The following is a 21,422-nucleotide window of genomic DNA, read 5'->3' as shown; positions in this document are numbered from 1 at the left end:
ACAAAAATGATGGTACCTCTATAAAAGATTGAAAACTATTTGACCAGAGTGACATGATTAGCTCAGGTGTGTCATTTAATTGACATCACAGGTGTTTCCAAACTCATAATCAGTCAGTCTGCCTATTTAAAGGGAGACAAGTAGTCACCCTGCTGTTTGGTGAAAAGGTGTGTACCACACTGAACATGGACAACAGAAAGCGAAGGAGAGAATTGTCCCAGGACATCCGAAAAAAAATTATAGACAAACATCTTAAAGGTAAAGGCTATAAGACCATCTCTAAACAGCTTGAAGTTCCTGTGACAACAGTGGCTCATATTATTCAGAAGTTCAAGACCCACGGGACAGTAGCCAACCTCCCTGGACGTGGCCGCAAGAGGAAAATTGATGACAAATTGAAGAGACGGATCGTTGGAATTGTATCCAAAGAGCCCAGAGCAACCTCCAAAGAAATTAAAGGTGAACTCCAAGGCCAAGGTACATCAGTGTCAGATTGCACCATTCGTCGTTGTTTGAGCCAAAGTGGACTTCATGGGAGACGACCAAGGAGGACACCACTGCTGAAAAAAACTCATAAAAAAGCCAGACTGGAATTTGCAAAAATGCATGTTGACAAGCCACAAAGCTTCTGGGAGAATGTCCTTTGGACAGATGAGACCAAACTGGAGCTTTTTGGTAAGGCACATCAACTCTATGTTCATAGACTCAAAAACCAAGCATACGGAGAAAAGAACACTGTCCCTACGGTGAAACATGGAGGAGGCTCAGTAATGTTTTGGGGCTGCTTTGCTGCATCTGGCACAGGGTGTCTTGAAAGTGTGCAAGGTACGATGAAATCTGAAGACTATCAAGGCATTCTGGAGAGAAATGTGCTGCCTAGTGTCAGAAAGCTTGGTCTCAGTCGCAGGTCATGGGTCTTCCAACAGGACAACGATCCAAAACACACAGCCAAAAACACCCAAGAATGGCTGAGAGAAAAGCGTTGGACTATTCTAAAGTGGCCTTCTATGAGCCCAGATCTGAATCGCATTGAACATATGTGGAAGGAGCTGAAACATGCCATTTGGAGAAGACACCCATCAAACCTGAGACAACTGGAGCTGTTTGCTCATGAGGAGTGGGCCAAAATACCTGTTGACAGCTGCAGAACGCTCATTGACAAATACAGAAATCGTTTAATTGCAGTGATTGCCTCAAAAGGTTGTGCAACAAAATATTAAGTTATGGGTACCATCATTTTTGTCCAGCCCTATTTCATTAGTTTGTTTTTTTAAATAATTATGTTAATCAACAATTCAAAAGTGATGGCTGATTTTGATTATTTAATTTTCAATACATTTTTATTTATTGTTACTTTTGTGAGTTTCAAGTGATTTCAGTGAGAATTGTGGGTTTTTCCTTCTTTAACTGAGGGGTACCAACAATTTTGTCCACGTGTGTACTTGATATCAGCCTGCATGTACAGTCTACCATCATGGTGGAGTATAACTAAATCCTTTACAAAAGTAATTTTGAGAAAAATTACTTCTTTTATTTTTTGCGAGTGGGAGCATAAAGTAGCACATAGATAATATAGATGTTTTATCTTATCTCATCTTTATGCTTTCCATTCAACGACATTTCAGAGAGATGTAGTACTTTCTACTCGACTACATTACGCCAGTGAACAATACAGTTCAACATATTATTAAAACCAGTTTAAACCAATGGGTTCCAACCTTTTTAGCTTCTTCCAAAAAGCAGTGTGTAGTCAGGCACATTTAAGATGTCTGTAAGCTAACAGCTCCACCAAATACTAACTTTTCTTTCTAAAATTCTCACATGGTTTCATCATTAAAAAAAACAACAATTCACCAAAAATCTCAGATACAGCGAAAGGTCTTGAAACTCCAAAAAGATTTGTTTCAGAACTTTATTTTTTCTTCTTTCTGCTCCTATTAATCATGTTTGAAACCCTCAGACTTATTTGCCATCCATGTATATAAAACTAGATAAAACAAAGTAGTTCAAATCAGTTCCATTTGCAGCAGCTAAGAAGGTAACAGGCTGCTGTCACACTGATGCTTCACTATTATTATCATAATAGCATACAATACTGCTCGTAAAAATGAAAGGAACAGTTTTTAATTGAATCAAGTCAGTTACAGTTCTTGGATACTGATCTGGTCCAGTAAGTAACAGAGACGGTTTTTAATTACTTTCAGCTGCTTTGAGGTTAATTAAATTAACAACAGGTGCACTAGAGGGGTAACAATGAGACAACCCCCTAAACAGGAATGTTTTTTACAGGTGAAGGCCACTCACATATTTTCCCTTCTCATGTCTTCTGTTTTTCACTAGTTTTGCATTTGGCTATGGTCAGTGTCACGTCTGGTAGCATGAGGCGATACCTGGACCGTATAGAGGTTGCACAGACAGTCCAACTCCTCCAGGATGACACATCAATACGTGCCATTGCCAAAAGATTTGCTGTGTCTCCCAGAACAGTCTCAAGAGCATGGAGGAGCAGGCAGTTACTCTAGGAGAGCTGGACACGGCAACATTACTCAAAACGGACAAACAAATTTGGATGAACTTTTCAGGGAAGCTCAGAAATGACACAAGGATCAAGTGATTAGATTTTGGCAGTGATGCCGCTTATAGTCTGGATCCACGGATTTGGTAAAGATTTCTGTTTCATTGCGAGATAGCGGCACAGCGTCACTGTAACTATGACAAGCGAACGCTACGTCAGCTGCCTGCTGATGATCACATGATTGTGATCCTACTACAAATCAAGCGCTACGAACCAGCAATTTTTGAAAGATTTCATCCATTGGAAATCATACCATGACTGAGCACCCTCAGCGGAGTACCTTGCTCTCTGAAGGTTTTTCTTGTTACTTAAGTAAAGGATCCAAATAGCTCTTCCCCCTCTGGTTTATGGTAGGGCTGGCCCGAATAGTGGTTTCTGGCCTCCGAATATTCGGGCCATATTAAAGACGAATATCCGGATATTCGTTCCGCCCCGTAGCATCTGACCGGGGGCGCGGCAGCGGCGGTGGAGACGGCCCGAATAGTCGGATCCATTCGTCTGGTCTCCCGGGTCCACATTTTGCCCTCGTTTAGTCTTTAGTTAAACTGAAGAATTCCCAAACACCGGTCTTCAGCATCTTGTCTTGTGTTTATGCAACGAAGTGAAGCGTGGCTTCAGAGTCGGCAGCCACCCAGCCATTCGGGTGGTGTTTACAAACATGAATGGAGGAGCCGAAATGAGCCGAAGAACACGGCGGGATGAGTCAAAATGGGCCGAAGGTGCAGGGAAGAGACGAGCTCCGAATATTTTCATCTGGGGGGAGGAGGGGGTGATCACATCGACATATGTGTATATGTTATAGACATATGTGTATATGTTTATGTGATCACAGGACGAGATGAGCCGATGTAGGCGGAAGGCGGAGGGAAGACAGTAACGCTGCATATTCTTTCCGCCCGGTGACATCTGACGGCGGGAAGGGGGGGCGAATATTCGGATACCAAAATTAAATATCCGGATAGTGCCGTAGCAAACGAATATTCGGATATTCGGGTCCAGCCCTAGTTTATGGTGTCAAAGCATATCTAACTTACTAATAAAATAACCTCAAGTGGAAAAGTGACAACAATTTACTCATGTTTCTCTTTTCTTTTTATTTTATATTCAGTAATCAGTCTCAAAATCCCTTCCCGACCTTTCATCCTTTAATTTGGGCAACATTGTCTATAGATCCTACAGGGTCCATTTTGTGCAGCAGAAAGTGTCCCTGCACCTGAGCAGCGCTTATCTCAGAATGTGTGGCTAAGGCACGCTCTGCAAACCGCTCTCCTTCAGAGGCAGGTTCGTCAGGGTAGAACCGCCGGAACATCTGGGTGAGCTGCCAGTCGGTACAGTGTCCGATGTACTGCTTCAGATCAACACGGCCGGGTCGGATGAGTGCTGCGTCTAACCTGTGAGCAGAGATTACAGACTGGCAGTTAATATGGTTGAAAATACTCCTCAATGCACGTAAAAGCATGCATTTAGCTAGCCATGATAAATTAGTTAGTAATGTCCATTTATAAAGATATCACTGTAATCAGATAGTTACAGTTTAGCATAGTTCAATATAATGGTAAATTCTGTCTCTAATGTCCAATTTGTTCAAACATTTTAAAGCAATATTACTCTGGCCACTTAAAGATAGTAGAGCATAATGCAAACAAACCATATAACTTCATGAAGCCAAAACCTAATGCAGGATTATTACATTAGACTGTGTTAGTTTTGTTTGGTGTCCCCAGTTGACTGTGAACTAGATGTAGATTAGCAACAGTGAATGTAAACACACCTTTCATAAGAATAAAAACAGAACTTATTTGCTGTTTCATTACATGTTTGCTCCACTTTTTAAAAAATCTTGGTTGAAGTTGTATTAATTCGTGGAGCTGTACTATATACTGTGATTATGAATTTCCTTCCAACAGTACCTGTCTATGAAGTTGGTGGTCATAAAAACTATTCTGGCCTCAGATGAAGCAACTCCATCGAGAGAGTTGAGCAGTCCACTGAAGGTCAGTCTTCCCATTCCCTGGTAGGCCATAGGGTCTGAGAGGCAAAGAAAACACAAGTCAGTGATTTGAAAGTCATCCTCAAACGAGAACAAAACACAAAGTCTGTCTGAGAAACAAAACTTTTACAGATTACCTCAACATTGAATTTCAGCGTCTTTTACACCCTAAAATGTGAGCAAATAAAACTCCCTGCTACTCACTCTCAGTGGGAAGCAGGTCTCTGCTGACAAAGGCTGCATCTACGTCCTCCAGCAGAATGATGCTTTGCTGAGGCGCCACACTCAGAAGGTGGTTCAGACGGTCATCTGAGAGCGTTCGGTCGCTCAGACTCATCAGACAGATACTGTAGCCCAGCTCACCTGCCAGCGCCGTGCTGCAATACAGTGAGTTATGAGCATATTAGCTGATTTGAACTCAAATATCTGACAAGTTTCAATCACCCAAGATGCAAAACAGAAAGAGGGAGAAATCCAAATTAATAGCATACTCACATAAAGCTGCTCTTTCCACATCCTGGGGGACCGTACAGCAGATATCCTCTCCTGTAGGGAATGCCTGCATAGACAGTGGATCACAGTCAATCAGATGGCCATCACAGATAAACTGGAAATTGTTCCACAAAGCAGGCAATTTAACAAAAATGATCATTTAAAAAAATGAAAGGACGAATCTCCTTGTTTATCCTATTTTAACCAGAGAGCTAGAGGTCATACATATTACATCACTGTGAACATTTTCAAAAAATACTGCAATTTCCTGTATTCCATACACTCATTGCTTTGTCCTCTACAGTATGACAATCAACTAACAGGTTTAAAAATCAGCTGATTTTAAAGGCATGATATTGATCACTTATGGGTTAGCATGTTTAAGGGGAAAATTTACATCATGATCATCATGATACCAAGAATGAATCATAAAACTGGATGATATGGAAATGAAACACAACATCCATATGCAGTGAATGAGTATGGTTGAGCCCAGAGATACTTTACCCCTATCTGTGTACCACTTTGGGTTTCCAATAAAGTCCTTCACGTCATCTACGATCCTTTCAGCCACACCGGCCTCCAGTACCACCGAGCTGAGGGGTCTGCGTCGCCGTGGAAACCCAAAGGGCCTCCACTCTGCGCCCATAGCTGTGTACATTACTGTCCTTCCTTCTTCCTGCTTCAGGGCCAACTCTCTGGCTGCAAAACAGAATTGACAGCTGCATTAAATGACCAGCTGAGTAAAGCAGCGCTGTCACATGGAAAGACTGGGGGAAGTGTTTTGGAAGGGTGTAAACTGTCAACCTGTACCTTCTTGTAAGATATTAAAGAAGATCTGTCTGTCTCTGCCCAAAGCGGTGAAAGTGACAGACTCCCAGGGGGTTCCAGTGTGCAGGTCCACCATCTGCTTCTCTCTCGTCCTTTCCACCCTGATCCACTTCCTTCCATACCTGCAGACCACAATGGATGACAGTGTCACAAGTTGTGCAGTTGGCCAAGAGAACCATCAATAAGATGAACATATTTAGGTATCATGATGTAAAGTTTTGAAGCTGAGTTTGTGTATATAATGCAAAAACAATGAATTGATTTCAAATTTAGATCACAATGACACCATTCCAAAAAAAAAAATCACAACAGCAGTGATTTAGGATGAAAAAAAGCAAAAACTAACTCATGCTGTCCTCCTTATGTGACAGTCACACTTTTGCTGGTGTCTCATGTGGTAATCCTCCATCACATGCTCTAAATCCACGAGGAATATTCATCTGATTTTTAACTTGACAAAAATATATCACAAATGAAATTGCATTACTTGCCAGAAAAATCACAATGAGATGTTTTCATCCAGCTTTAATATAAAATGTACTGATACTATGATAAACTAGACTTAAATACATCTGGAGGATTCTTCTGACCAGATGATGTGGTTCCCAGGACTCGGGTGGAAGTCAAACTGCGTGTGAATCCGTCCACTCTCGTGTGCCAGGTAGGAGGTCTCCACGCTGAGGTGCTGAGTGTGCCTGGCATGCTTGGTGATCCAGCTCAGCAGCCAGTGGTAGCTCTTGTCCCTGCTGGGGACCTCCAGAGTGATCATGTAGTGCCTGCGGAAGAAGATCATCCCCACCTGGGCACCTTTTCTGGCCACTGCCAACGCTGTCCCAACCCCAACCAGTCCAAATCCAGCCCCGAAGTAGGGGTTGTCCTTCAGGCCGTCCAGAAAGTCTGACAGGGGCATGACGATGGCTTCAGCACTCTTCAAGAGGAATCAGCCTTCATACAGTTGTTGTGAAGCTTTGTAGGAGCACAGACCTACACACGGAATCCCAACTCATTTGCAGATCTGCGTGACAGTCCAGTCTGTTTCTAAGTGATGGATTCTGGTCTGCTGGCTAACTGGTGATCATACAATCTGATAGCAGATGGTACCAGCAAACATGATGCAGGCGTTGATGTTAAATAATAAATATCCTGCTGACTTGCTTTATCTGTCCTCACGGCTCTCTTGGAGTGCTTCGCCGATTTCCGTGTACAAACAGTCTTTGAATATAGCACTTTAATTATCTAAATCACCCATGTGCAAAACGTATGGCTGTAATGCTGTGATAGTTGTAGGACAGCGACCTCTGCTACACTTCCTGTGTTTGATGAATATCGTTCCGACTGTTCGCCAGAGCTCGCGAATATTAGTTCCTCTTCCTTAGCGGTGTTTATTTTCTTAGCAGGCTAAGATAATAATTATTCCAGATTAATGTTTTTGGTACACTCAATATACTACGTGCAATTAAGTGTACAAAGTTCGATCCGCAACCGCGATATTTTTGGGTTAAAGGAACTGAGCCCTGAACAGTTTACCGTGAAAATCACAAGGAGCTAACTTGCGTTAGCTGAGCTAGCGCTAACAGTGATATTATTAGCGGACTGTTGCCACTTAAAGTTATCATTAAGAGTGAGTGAAACTCCAGCGACTATCACTTAATGTGAAATATGGAGGTAGTCAAAGTAACAAGCAGTGATGGCATATTTAGGTGCTGACCAAGACAGCCGTACGGTTAAACAAATATTTTTTGATATTTTGTTTTTCAGGTAGAAAGGACCGCGGAAACCCAGGCAGTAGGTCTGACTCGAAATTCTGTTTCTGTTGTAAGTAAACTTGTAATGTATTATTTTTCTCTGTGTTGGGTATGCGTGTTTTAATGTAAATCAATATTACACTGCTTGACTACATCTCTAGTCCTCACTGAACACTTGTGCTCTTCTTAAACATATTTAATAATTGTTTAAAATTGGAGAAATATCCATCAAGCCACGAACAGCTAAAACCTACTCTGTACAGCAGAAGTGAGTACTTGTCTGTGCAGTATTGCTCAAATGTCAAATGATTAAAAAAAATGTATCGTCTTTGCATTAGTTCCATCTCCGTGCTTCACTTCTCGGACTATGCAGTCACTGTGGTGATCCTGGATAGGTGGTTCATGCCAAAGATGCTGGACTTCCCTTGACCTGAACTAATCATTGGTTATTCCTGAATTGGAGGACATTTAGGCTTCAAATGTTTTTGAAAAATTAACCTTCTCTTTTACAATTCTCTGCTCCATTTTTATCAATGACAGGTAATAAATTATTAAAAACTTGATTGGCTAAACTTATACATCAGTAGTACCATTTTTATTCCATGTTTTATTTGTTGTTTGCTAACCCTACTCTAATCACAATAACAGGGTTACTAATCCATGCTAATGTTAACTTTTTCTCAGGAGTAGAAGCTAGATATTTAGCTAGTTGTTACTGCTGACCAAGAGGACAAACTTACTGATGGAAAAAGTAAAAAGAATTTGTCTTATCCTCATAATATGAGAGTTAGACATTCATCGAAGGCTGTCAATGCAATAAAAATATGAAAAACAGAAGAGAGAACATAGATTTGCTCTACCCATTCTTTTGGAAAACTGTTTGATGATGTTAATTGCAGCATATCGTGTGATTCACTGTTTTCTTCTTCTACCTGCTAAAAAGGTTATGCTAACAGGGTGGTTGTGGGACACACGTTCCGTGCATAATAATTATTATTTATAATATTATGTTTATTTTTAAAAACAACAATTCCCACAAATAGAAGCGGGGTGCACTCACTTCTGTTGTATACTGTATATGATAATAGTTTAATGTATAATGTAAAGTATGCACATGTGCGCTAAATGAATACAAAACATAAGCATAAGTTGTGAATGCTCAAGAAATGTCCTTTTCAGTGTATCATACTGTAGCTAAACACTTTTTCTGTTTTTAGACACCATGGAAGCAGTGGAACATCGAAGTGACAAAAATCTCCCAGACAGTGACATGTCTGTCTCTCACTTCTGTTCAAAAAGGAAAACCGCTCCATCCTGTAAAGGACAGCTGGACAATTACAAGTGTTCTCAGTGCAGTGAGATCTTTTCAAAGCCAGGTGCTCTGAAACACCATTTTAAAAACAGCCACAGTGAGAAGGACCTGAAACGTCCGTTCTCCTGCTCAGAGCCAGACTGCCAGTTCAGCAGCACAGATCGTCAGGAATATCAGGCCCACTTGACGGCCATGCACGCTCTGACTCTAATCCCCTGCACCTACCGCTCCTGTAGACTGTCATTTCTGACACGGGGTGACATGGAAAGTCATTGGAAGGGCCACATGCCCTTTGGCTGCTTTCACTGCCAGTTTGTTGCTCAAAATGTGAAAGACCTCAGCGACCACGTCTTGGAGAGCAATCACCTGCCAAATTACGCTGAAGGTAAGTAGACACTACAAGGAATTCATGCTATATAAAGGCAGAACTGTCATTTCTTTTTCCTTTCAATCTGTAAAAGTTCAGAGGTATGATTTGTGTGGCTATTTTACATTTTTCAGGGAACAATCCTGAGCCCACAACGGCACACACTGATGGAAACCACCTGCCTGAAGTCTCTGTCAGGCCAAAAAGAAAGCAGAGATCCGACCCCATTTGTGTGTCGTCATCATCACAAGATGGGTGTGTCGAAGATGTCGAGAGTCAAAGGGACGATATGAAACGAGCAAGACAAGAAGTAGATAACATCACACCTTCAGCAGTGGATGCTACACCACTGCCATCCAAAGGTATGCACACTTATTCAGAGATTATAGTGACCATTTGTCAGTTGTATACAAAAAAATAGTTAACGTCTCTCACATCAAATGGTAAATGGACTTGCTCTTATATAGCGCTTTTCTACTCATCAGAGTACTCAAAAGCGCTTTTACAACAATTGCTCCCATTCATGTGCAGGTTGCTAATCAACCTGCAACATCAGTCAGTATACATTCATACAATAGGTAGGCAATTCGGGGTTCAGAATCTTGCCCAAGGAAACTTTAGCATGCAGCACATGACTAGGCGAGAGCGGGAATCGAACCGCCGACCCTTTGATCATTGGACGACCCGCTCTACCACCTGACCCACAGCCGCCTCGAATGGTTTACCATGTAAGACAAGAAAACACTGGTAGCTATAAATAAGTTGAAAGCATTTTAACTTAAATTCTTTACCAAAATAAATCATTAACAATTGTGTAAATAAGTATCAAAAGCACCAAAATAGTCTACTGCATTGAACCCAAAGTCAGAGATTTTATTGTCACAATCATGGATCTCCTTTAACCTGGCTAAATCAACATGGTGATTTATACTTGAAAGGAGGTTAGTTTCAGAGCTTTGAGTTTACTGTGAGCTGCATTCTTTCATCAGTTTTTATCTGTCGTTCTCAAAACAGATTCTCAGTTGAGGAAATTTGATATATCTGCAAAGTTATAGAGTTGCATTTTGTTGGTGATGCTGATTTTATGCTGTTGATATTGCAGCTTTTGGTATTTATCACCGAAAATATTCAGTCAATCACATTATTTTAATTTTGATTTGGACAAAAGCCAAAGTGATTTCCGTGTATCCTTAATTATGGGACAATGGGTCACACCTAAATGCGCTTCTTGATGTTGAAAATGTTAAAATGCATGAAATTTACAGTTTAAGAGCTGTGATGTGTGGCTGTCACAGCAGCAACCAGCTGTACTGAAGGTGCAGAGAGCAGTGAAATAAACAGAATTTATTAACATCCCCATTTCTCGCTTGCATCATTTAAAGGAACAGAGCTGTTTGATGTCATGCATTTCTTATAGTTTTCCATTATTATGAAGTAGGCCATTACTTTATATGGGCGCGTGCAAAGTGCTTGATGACGAAAACCATGTTTAAGAAAAGTGCTAAATGCCATCATGATACCCATTATTCCTGATTGGAGTTTTAGGTTTTAGTTAAGCCAGCTGCTGGGGGAAAAAAGCCTGGCTATGTCAAACTTGTTTCAAGGCTGTGCTTTTAAAAATCTAAACCGACAAAGAGAAAATGTAGCAAAGTCAGAATTAGTTTTATTCTTGCTTTAAATATTTCTAACATGTGAAGGACTTACTTTTGTACGTTTGTGACTGTTGTTCTTAGAATATCTTGCGGAGGGATCAGAGCATATTTATCGCACCCACACCTGCCCAAAGTGTCGCCGCTGCTTCAAGATGCGCTCTCACCTGCAGGAGCACCTCCGTCTGCATTACCCCGACCCCAGCCTCCAGTGTCCCACCTGTAAGCGATACTTCACCAGCAAAAGCAAACTTCGCATACATCGGTTGCGTGAGGCGGGTGAGAAGGTCCATCACTGCCACCTGTGCGAGTATTCTGCTGTGGAGAGGAACGCAATCCGCCGCCACCTCGTCAGCATGCACGCTGATGAGACGGAGGACGGCAAGAGCAGTCACAGCTACCTGTGTCCCACGTGTGGTCAAAGCTTTCACCAGAGCAGGACGCTCAAAGCTCACATTAAGACGCACCACATCCCATCAGACAGCCAGTCGCTGGCCTGCTTTCAAGAGGGTTGCTCTTTCCAGAGTTCTGTGCGCAAAGACTTTATTAGACACACTGCTGAAGTGCATGGGGTCACCGCAGTAGAATGTCGCCACCACGCCTGCGGAGCCGTCTTTCAAAGCGACATGGACATGGAGGCTCATTATCGAACGCACCTGGCCTACCACTGCTCAGAGTGTGACTTCTCTTGCTCCAATAAGACTGCCTTCCTCCAGCACCAGCGGCTCGGCCACCCAGGGGACGAAAAGCTTTGCTGTGACTTTTGCTCCTTTGGCACGTTTAACCCTGTGGAGTTTGAGCAGCACATTGGACATCTGCACGCCAACGAGAAGATCCATCGCTGCTCTCAGTGCAGCTACGTGACTTCGCATAAACGTGGTTTGAAGCGACACATGCTGATGCATAGTGGTGAGGATGGAATCAGCGTTGTTCTGATGGTTTTCTGTCATGACTATCACCTTAACGTATTCATGATCTTAACATTTGCTGTTTAGGGAGTTCTTGTGAGAGCCACTGCTTTTTGCATAATATCTCTTAATCTCTGTAAGGTGAGAAGCCCCACAAGTGCAGCCTGTGTGACTTCAGGTGCCGAGATGAGTCCTACCTCTCGAAACATATGCTCACTCACTCAGATGACAAGAACTTCATGTGTGCTGAATGTGGATACGTCACTAAATGGAAGCACTATCTTAATGTCCATATGAGGAAACACGCTGGAGACCTCAGGTACATATTTATTTAAGTTTCTCATAGAGCTTTGCACTTATATTTTTTTAATCTTCGATTTGTTGTGGGGCTGCTAGATAAAACCAAATATCAGTGGGTGTCCCTGTAGCTCAACAGGTTAGCTGGCGACCCACAATAAAGGGGCGATAGTTCCTGACACGGTGGTTATGGGTTTGAGTCCAACCTATGGGTATTGACTACACATCTTCCCCCACTCTTCCCCCACATTTCCTCTCTCTCTCTCTGCTATGCACTGTAATAAAGGCAAAAAAAACTTTAAAAAACTAAAAATATCGGGCAAGTAAATTCCAACAAAAATCACAGATTTATTTGAATTCTAATTTTCAAGTACATTTTTTTCAACTTTCAATATTGGCTGAGTGATAGATTAAAACTAGATGGAGTGTTAACACATAGATACCATCAAAAATTGTCACACAAGGAGGTAAGAAATAATGGGGAAATCCATAGATTTGATTCATAGATTGTTCTAACTAATCCTCCTGTCTCCTCTCCTAGGTATTCTTGTGATCAGTGTCCATATCGTTGTCACCGCATGGACCAGCTAAACAGCCACAAGTTACGACATCAGGCCAAATCGCTCATGTGTGAGATCTGTGCGTACGCCTGCAAGCGTAAATATGAGCTCCGCAATCATATGTTGGCCAAGCATTCTGGGGCGGAGAAACAGCCAGCTGTGTACAAGTGCAAATACTGCACATACACCACCTGCTATCGCCAAGCACTTCAAAACCATGAGAACTGCAAACACACCAAGCTGAAGGAGTTTCGCTGTGCTCTCTGCCTTTACTCCTCCTTCAGCAGCATCAGTCTCTTCCTTCACAAGAGGAAAGCTCATGGGTATGTGCCTGGGGACAAAGCATGGCTGGAGAACTACGCTGCAAAGGAGAAGGAAAGGAACTCAACAGAGTTCTTAAAAGATTTTTACATCAAGCCCTCAGTCAGCCATGAGCAGCCAGAACAGTCCTCTTGTGAAAGACTTCCACCATCTGCGGCTCCCGACACTCAGAGAGAACAGTCTTTTCTGACTGGATCAGCAGATCACGATGCCAGCAAAGAAGCTGCTGCTAGTTCACAACCCTCAGAGTCTGTAAATATTTTTGATGTTGTTTCTCAAGAGGTTGTCAAGGAAGCTGCTTCTGATAGCCCTCCACCTGTTAACAGCCCAGAGGAGTACTGTACACTGGTTTTAACTACGCTATCAAGCACTGACTATCAGACCCCTTCTTTTCAAAACGAGGAAGAAGACTGTGTAGGTACAGCCACTTTAAATTGCAATGGGCCCGACACATCACAAGAGAAGGAAGATTTTTCTACAAGTTCATCAGAGGAGGAGGATGTAGCAGTACCAGATGGAGAGTGTGAACAAAGCGACTTTGACGACAGCTGTGAGCCGCTGAAGAATACAAGTCAGCCTGAGTCTGGGAATTGTCAGACGTCTGAGGTTGAAAATACAGGTGAAAGAATTCATTCCACTTGTCAACTGGAGCAAAATCAGACATTAGAATCTGAGATACGTCTGAAAGCTATGAAGAAGCATGACAAGGACCAAGCAGAAGCCATGGTCTTAGAGGGACGAGTGCAGATGCTCGTGGTGCCAACTGAAGATGTTTATCGCTGTGACAAATGCTCTTATGCAACCTATAAGGAGACTGCTTTGAAGCATCACTGCCAAGCTTTGTGCCATGGCAGGATAAAGGGACACCAGTGTCAGGATTGTGGCATACAGTTCAAACAGAGACGTGGCCTTGATAGCCACCGTAAGAGGAAGTGCCCAGCGCTGCCACGAAAAACTAGGACATGTGTAGGCATTCCAAAAGCAGGTCTGACTCCAGAAGAAAGATCCAAGCAACTGAATGGAGGAACAAATTCAGATCAGGCAGAGTTTCTATCACAAAATACGACTTCCGCAGATTTATCAAGTCCTGAATTTCATCGGCAAGAAGAAGTTTGTGCGTCTCAATTAACAAACTGTAAAGAAGTTGTCAGTGAAAGCCCCACATGCAACCAGCTTGTGAAAACAACATTAGCTTCAAAAGACAAACTCAGAAATGTTCCTCTGCAGAAAAAGTCCCTTTTTACTAAACAAGATGGCAAATTCAAATGCAAACTGTGCAGTTTTTCGTCAGTCAAGCTTCCAACAGTTGAACGGCACCTCTCAACCTGCAAAACAATCCTGAGGAGAAAAGTCAAGCAGTTTGTATCAGAGGTGAATGATGGTGATGGTAGCGGAGACAAAGTAAAAGAACACCTGGCTGACCGAGGCCCTGTTGAAGTTTCTAAAAAACATCAAATCTTCGGTTGTCCAAGCTGTGCATTTAAGTGCAATCAGAAGAGAGCATTAGACAGCCATGAAAAGAAAGGCTGCATGAAGCCAGGTCAAGTCCAATGTACCAAGTGTTCATTTGTAGCCAAAACTGAAGTGTCATTGACTCGTCACATTCTCTATGTTCACAGCAAGGAGAAGTTTAATGTTGTGAAAAGTAAACGTTTGTATTGCAAGCACTGCACTTTTAACTGTAAACAACAACGATGCATGGCTCAACACATTGCACTTAAACACAAAGGTACACGACCTCACTGTTGCAGCTACTGTCCTTTTAGCACCACAAGGCGCTATCGCTTGGAAGAGCACGAGTCTCTTCACACAGGAGTCGGTCGTCACAGCTGTGACATGTGTGACAAGACCTTCGGGGCCGTGACCAAACTGCGTCAGCACAAGTTGCGCATCCATGACAAACAGCCTACGCATTTCTGCTCATTGTGCGACTTCAGTGGCTACACACTCGACGATGTAAGACGACACAACCTCAGATGCCACACAGGAGAGTTGCAGCACGTCTGCACTCATTGTGATGCTCATTTTAGTTCTGAGATTGCTTTAAGAAACCACTGTAAGCGTGTACACCAGCTTCAGGTCTGTTTCTCATGCAAACAGTGTGACTACACATGTAGCAGTGATGTCGCTCTGAAGACCCACCAACAGAACAAGCACTCCCAAGGGAAGTGCACAACCTGCCAGGAGTCCTTTGAGGCAAAGGAAACCCTTGAGGTCCATCAGACCACTCACCTGGCCCATCAATGCCAGCTGTGCCCTTTTGCTGCCAAAACAAGACAGCTGTTGGCTCAACACCTTCTCAGTGAACACGAGGAAGGATCTCCAGAGGACAAGCCTCTCAAGTGCAGCACTTGTCAGTTTGCTTGTCGACATCAGCTGGTGCTGGAGCAGCACCTCCGCTCACATGGAAGCAAACGCTTATACAAGTGCACAGACTGCCAGTATTCAACCCGGAACAAGCAGAAGATCACGTGGCACATTCGCATACACACTGGAGAGAAGCCGTACAGCTGTGAGCAGTGCAGTTACACCTGCACCGATCCGTCTAGGTTGAAGGTACGTTCAAAGTTTATAGGATGGACCTTATTTGTAAGACAAAACCTCAAACAAACTTGGCTAAAGGATCTGCATTAGATGGATTTTGATACAAGTTGTTCCATTTTGTATGTGATCCCATTTCGCATGTTGATTTCACCCTTAAAAACTCATCTCTCTGTGTCTGAGCTGCTTATCTATTGTGAAAATCATCTTGTTCTGCCTAAAAGTGGCTTAGATATAACTCTGCAGTGTTGCTTCCACTAGAAGGTGTGGTTCTCTGACGTTCCCCACTGCAAAAACTCAAAATCTTACTCAGTCTATTTGTCTTATTTTTAGTCAAAATGTCTCATCCCACTTGATTTAAGATAAATTCACTTAACAAATGCCATTTCAGCAAGATGGAGGGACTTGTTTTAAGACAATGCATCTTAATTATCTTAAGTCAAACAATCTTGAAATTATCTTGTTTTGAGTTGAATTTTACAAGAAAACTTGAAATAAACCTCATGTTGTCCTGCGGGTGAAATTTACCAGTTTTAAAGTTTGAAAATGTGGAGGGGTGGAAATTATTTTCACAGTGAAACTTCTAATGTCCACATTTTCAATATTTTTGGGAAATCTCTAACATTTCTTGGTGGAAAAAAAAGAAATGTTAATGTTTCTTAAGAACTTTCAGAAAAAAAATCAACCAAAATCCAGCGAAATTCACTGGATTTTGTTTGATTTTTTTTTCTGAATGTTCTTAAGAAAATACTAGAAGTTTTACTGATATCTATGTAATCACTTTGATTTTTAGAATTTTTTGGAAGATTTTTTGCTAATTTTTGGAAAATATTTACAAGAATTTTCTCGCCAAATTTGGGGGATTTTTTTTAAATAAAACTTTCAAGGGACACTTTTAAGGAATTATTGGAATTTTCTCCCTGACGTTTTTGCAAATTTTCAGAAATTTGGGACATTTTTATGCAGATTTTTTTCAGACAAGAAAACAATATTTTTTGGTGCCCGTAAATGAGGACAACAGGAGTGTTATTATAGCTCAAATTAGGAGGTTACATGAAAGCAAAAGTATTTTTGAGTGAAAACCTGCTTTTTTTTAATCATATCTGGGGATTTTTTCCAGTGCTGTCTCTCTTTTCACCAGCCCTTTCCAACTTGCTGCACTTTAACACAGCAGCTTACCCGCTGCTCAAACACTGTAAAACTACTCTGAACTACACAATGGCAAACCGTAAACTGACTCCGAAGAAGAATAATCATGCAGAAAACCCCACACTGTAAGCTGACAGGATTAGTTCATCGTGTTTGTTATGTGTGAAACCCTGGAAGCCTGAATCTGTGTTTTTGAGACTGTCAACAGAACACTTCAGTTTCAGGGTGGAAATACTCAGCCGTGTTGCTGACTGCCAAGTTCACTCATGATGTGTCTTCCTGCATATTCCAAACACAATAGTGACATGTTAATGTGGTTACAAAAATGTTGTTTTTTTACTGGAGGGTCGGTTTAGTTAACAGTTAAGGACATCTTAGTTGATTTAAATCCCAAGAATGAATTCACTGCGGTGTTTGGTCTCTAAGCGGTGTAGAAATAATGGATGGATGGTTAGCTGTAGATGAACAGAAAGAACCTGTTTTTCTTTTATTGTTATTGTATATGACATTGACTGTATTTCGATAATGAGAAAAACAAACGATCCTATATTTTCTGTGTTTTCTTATAGCTCCATATGAGGGTTCACCAAGAAGAGAAAAAGTATCTTTGTCCAGAGTGCGGCTACAAATGCAAGTGGGCGACTCAGCTGAAGTACCACATGACCAAGCACACAGGTACCCGCAAGGCATAGAAGTTCATGATTATAGTACTTACGCATGTTTGTCTTCAAGAACCAAAAAGAAATGCCCAGTTGGTTTAACTGAAGCTCCGTGATCTGGATGACTGAGAATATACACAGGCATAAGGATTTGGTTATAGTTCAATTTCGAATAAAAACAAAACATTTATATCGTGCAGGAGAGAAGCCATACACCTGCGATGAATGCGACTACCGAACCAACAGAGCAGATGCCCTCCGTGCACACCGGGACACGCAGCACTGTGATATGCGCCCTTATGTCTGTGAGAAATGCGGCAAAGCCTTCAAGACAAGCTTCATACTGAAGACCCACCAGCGGCAGCACAGCGATGACCGGCCGTACACCTGTGGGTTGTGCCAAAAGGCCTTCCGGTGGCCAGCAGGCCTCAGACATCACTACCTGTCCCACACCAAGCAGCAGCCTTTCTGCTGCCGACACTGCTCCTACAGAGCCAAGCAGAGGTTCCAGGTGGTCAAGCACCTGCAGAGGCACCATCCAGAGATGTCAGTAGAGCAGGGTGTGGTGAGAGACTCTGAAGCCGGTGGCCTCACTCTCAAGGAGGCTCTGCAGGGCACTCTGGATGAGAGAGCAGCAGAAAGAACACCAAAGGAGCTGCTGTCTGTAGCCAGTGAGGAGGCAGGCGAGGAGGTGGTGGCAGCGAGACGCAACACTGAAGAGACCCAATAGAGATGCAGTGCTGACATATCTGTCATTGCTGATACTAGATTTGGTATTTTTGTTCTGCAAAAGCCTAATAAAACACATCAGGGCAAATGAAGTGAGAGAATTTAAGCGTAAATATGAAATGTTTGCGGTTAAAAAAAAGAAAAAGAAAACCATGTGTTTCATTTCTTTGAATGATTGCCTGTGATAAAGAATTAGATGATCCACAGCGAATAAATGAATGAGCCAGAAATGTTTGGGAATGTGGTATTTATTTGCTCAGAAAATGTATTGCATCTATTTACAGGCTTATATACACACATACTTCTACATGATACACCACATAACCTTTTAAAATGTAAACATTCATAAATAGAACTTAGTCAAGCAGGTATTTGGCAGCTGAACAGCAAATTAACCAGCATGATGCAAAGCTCTGAGTACACTGTGGTTGTAGATTACAGTGTACTAAATTAATACTGATTTTTGGCAAGTGTTTCACATCATTACATTTTAAAACTATGGAAGATGGACTTTCAACACTGTTACCTATATTTAGACATTCTGAACATGCAGCAGTCCTTCAGGTTCTCTCACATTCCCCGGCTTAAAATATTTAAAAGCGTTTTTTTAAGTGTCATAAATGTAGAATTGCACACATTTGACATAAAAACAAATAAATACAGGCAGACATCTTACTTTTTTCATACTAAGTAAGTTAGTTGTCTTACTTCTTGGTCATAAAGGAAATCAACCCTGTCATGTCACAGCCAGTTAAAACCAGGGTAGGCAGTGTTTTTTGTCTTTGTTTCTTCTCAAAGAGAATCCATATTGGTATCATTGGGCAAAAAATTCATACTAACCTTTCAGCATGTTGGTAACTAAACTCTCCTGCCAATCACAGATCTTTTACCTGATCAGGTGAGAGAGGAAAAGTTGACTGATAGCCTGGCTTTCTTTTCTGCAGTTGAAGCACATGCCTGAGGATCTTAAAAGAGAAAGGGGACAGCATATACTATATAAAAGGACAGATGATTTACAAACTGTGTATCACACAGTTTTAAAGAGACTTTAAGCCAGCAACTGAGATCATAAACCTATTAGGAGAACATTTGCTAAAGTTTCCCTTTCCAACCTGGAGGCTACATCTATCTTTTGTTAATGTCCACTTAAAGCTGCTGTCCGGAGTTTGAATCGCAGCGTCTCCCAAAACACTGGTGGTCCCACCGTCCCTCCCTCTGATTTCGCCCCTTTATTTGTGCACGCGCGCAGTACATGAGAGAAGTGCCCGGAGTGCTGCAGCATCTCGCCTGTTTTGCTGTTTTCCCCTCTTCTACATTTAGTACATTTAGTAAATAATAAAGGAATTACGTTAGAATTCTGTATTGAGTCTAACTTGTCCTAATACCAAAATAACATGAATCTGCTAGGACGAACGAGTAAAGTTTCAATATGTGATTACACTCGTGTATCCCTCTCAATGACGTTGTTTATCAAACTTAGTGCATTTACGCGTGTATATGTGTTTCATTGTTTATTTATTTCTATCTAGAGTTCAGAATTGCATGACTCCTCTGACGAAGAGTATGTCCCAGACGCCCCAACATCTTCCTCCAGAGGTCGGGCATCTAAATGAAGCCGTCAGGCGGGCTATGGAGGGCCGTGGTCGGGGAGCGACGCGAGCACCCCGAGCCAAAAAACGTCCTGCAGTCTCTTGGCCTGACAAGCCGTGGGATTGGTAACTTTTCTGGAAGTTGCTGAGCCCTGATGCTCTCTCCTCCACAAGCAAAACAAATGTGCGCGCGGTTGCGTAGTGCGTAGCTCGCTCACCTCTGCATGGGCTTGCTTGCTGTGCGCGTAACCGTTGATTGACAGCATGACAAAGCTGAAGCTCGAACTTGATTGGTCGGCAGCGACCGGCGCTTTTTGGAATAACATGGGGGTCTATGAGAGGAAGGCGGAGCTCAGGAATAAATTTTCATATCGCGTTATTCTAACTTTATATTATAGTATCGAACTAGACTAACACATTTCAGCTTTGTTAAAAAATGATACATAAATTGAAAACAAACGGAAACTCTGGACAGCAGCTTTAATCTTTCTACAGTCTCTGGAGGACAGTGAAGAGCTTCAAGGAGAGGGCTGTATATTTTTCAATTTTGGTGTTTTTATTTGTTCCCTTTTCCAGATTCCTGTGTACTTCAGCTTTATTGATTTTATATAGTTGATTAAATCAATTTGCATAGACCACTCCTATTTCATTAATGCTGAAAATCACCCAGAAGTCTAATTTCTGGCATGTTACTTGTTTGACTCTCTGGAGTTTAAGTACGATACGCGACTTCAGTTTGGCTGATATTTCAAACTCATATTAAAGTACTGGTCCTTGCTGTTCACAGCCTCGTCAGGTTTATGGAAACACTGGATTTGCGAGCACCACTGACTTCACACGCTTACATTTAACTTCCTGATGTCAGCTCTGAAATGCTGATGTTAACAAAGAGCGAAGAGGGAGGGATAATCGTTCCATCTTTAGAGAGTAGATGTATGTGACGGTAACCTGGAGAGAAAAAGAAAATTTAGATTTGAATTAGTTTATAAACACAGTTGTGCTGAGTTTACAGGCAGGTAGCATTAGACACAATTTAACACTTTACCTACACTACCGTTCAAAAGTTTGGGGTCACCCAGACAATTTCACAGGTTCCATGAAAACTCAGTCTGATTCATGTGCTAACATACAGTAATTGCACAAGGGTTCTGTATGCTCTTCTCTACTTGTACATAATACATAATACATATGACAGGGTAGAGACTGCGATTTGGTAGAATTGGAGTTTCTACCAGTAGAAACTCCAATTCTACCAGTAGAGATTTGTCAGGGCTAAGGTTAGACTTTTAAGGTTAGGGTCAGGGGTCAGGGCAGGGGTCAGATTTAAAGGTCAGGGTTAGTTAAGGTTAGGGTCAGGGGTCAGGGCAGGGGTCAGATTTAAAGTTCCATCTCTACTGGTAGAGATTACAATCGCAATCTCTGCCGGTAGAGACTCCAATCGCAATCTCTACTGGTAGAAACTCCAATTCTACCAAATCGCAGTCTCTACCCTGACATATATAAATGACCATGTAAGTTGTTTACTCAGAGATGTCTGTAATTTGAGTCCAACTACACTCTGCTTTTTGTAAGAAGCTAAAAAGTTGTAACTATGAGTTGTATTTTAATAACTTGTTACATTATTAAAATCTTCATCTTGAAAATGACTCAACCTGTGAGGTAAATTAAATAGATTAGGAAGTACAATATTTCCCTCTGAACTGTGGTG

At 41.9% G+C, this 21,422-nt stretch overlaps 4 protein-coding genes across 5 annotated transcripts in view; 2 read left to right on the top strand and 2 right to left on the bottom strand.

Moving 5' to 3' along the window:
- Positions 1-1,898: 1,898 nt before the first annotated feature.
- On the bottom strand, positions 1,899-7,182 carry LOC110951550 (mitochondrial chaperone BCS1). The gene is made up of 7 exons (XM_022194671.2): positions 6,479-7,182; positions 5,871-6,010; positions 5,565-5,759; positions 5,061-5,124; positions 4,770-4,942; positions 4,486-4,603; positions 1,899-3,966 (listed from the first exon to the last, which is right to left on the bottom strand). The coding sequence occupies exons 1-7, from the start codon at positions 6,796-6,798 to the stop codon at positions 3,714-3,716; spliced, it is 1,263 nt and encodes a 420-aa protein (XP_022050363.1). The 5' UTR covers positions 6,799-7,182; the 3' UTR covers positions 1,899-3,713.
- Positions 7,183-7,239: 57 nt separating this feature from the next.
- On the top strand, positions 7,240-11,966 carry LOC127537034 (zinc finger protein 142-like). The gene is made up of 5 exons (XM_051958651.1): positions 7,240-7,509; positions 7,647-7,703; positions 8,851-9,330; positions 9,447-9,674; positions 11,046-11,966. The coding sequence occupies exons 3-5, from the start codon at positions 8,856-8,858 to the stop codon at positions 11,954-11,956; spliced, it is 1,614 nt and encodes a 537-aa protein (XP_051814611.1). The 5' UTR covers positions 7,240-7,509; positions 7,647-7,703; positions 8,851-8,855; the 3' UTR covers positions 11,957-11,966.
- A 103-nt stretch (positions 11,967-12,069) lies between these two features.
- znf142 (zinc finger protein 142) lies at positions 12,070-18,355 on the top strand. The gene is made up of 4 exons (XM_022194672.2): positions 12,070-12,188; positions 12,708-15,603; positions 17,307-17,412; positions 17,597-18,355. Exons 1-4 carry the CDS (start codon positions 12,079-12,081, stop codon positions 18,124-18,126), a joined length of 3,642 nt encoding a protein of 1,213 aa, XP_022050364.2. The 5' UTR covers positions 12,070-12,078; the 3' UTR covers positions 18,127-18,355.
- Positions 18,356-21,422, bottom strand: part of plcd4b (phospholipase C, delta 4b) — a 22,049-nt gene continuing 18,982 nt past the window's right edge. For both annotated transcript variants that reach the window (XM_022194673.2, XM_022194674.2), the window contains exon 16: positions 18,356-20,662. In XM_022194673.2, coding sequence (XP_022050365.2) covers positions 20,562-20,662 — 101 coding nt within the window. In that variant the 3' untranslated portion in view covers positions 18,356-20,561. The remainder of the gene's footprint in view (positions 20,663-21,422) is intronic.

This window comes from Acanthochromis polyacanthus, chromosome 14, assembly GCF_021347895.1.
Source record: "Acanthochromis polyacanthus isolate Apoly-LR-REF ecotype Palm Island chromosome 14, KAUST_Apoly_ChrSc, whole genome shotgun sequence".
Taxonomy (NCBI): Eukaryota; Metazoa; Chordata; class Actinopteri; family Pomacentridae; genus Acanthochromis; species Acanthochromis polyacanthus.
This window is presented reverse-complemented; position numbering and strand designations above follow the sequence as displayed.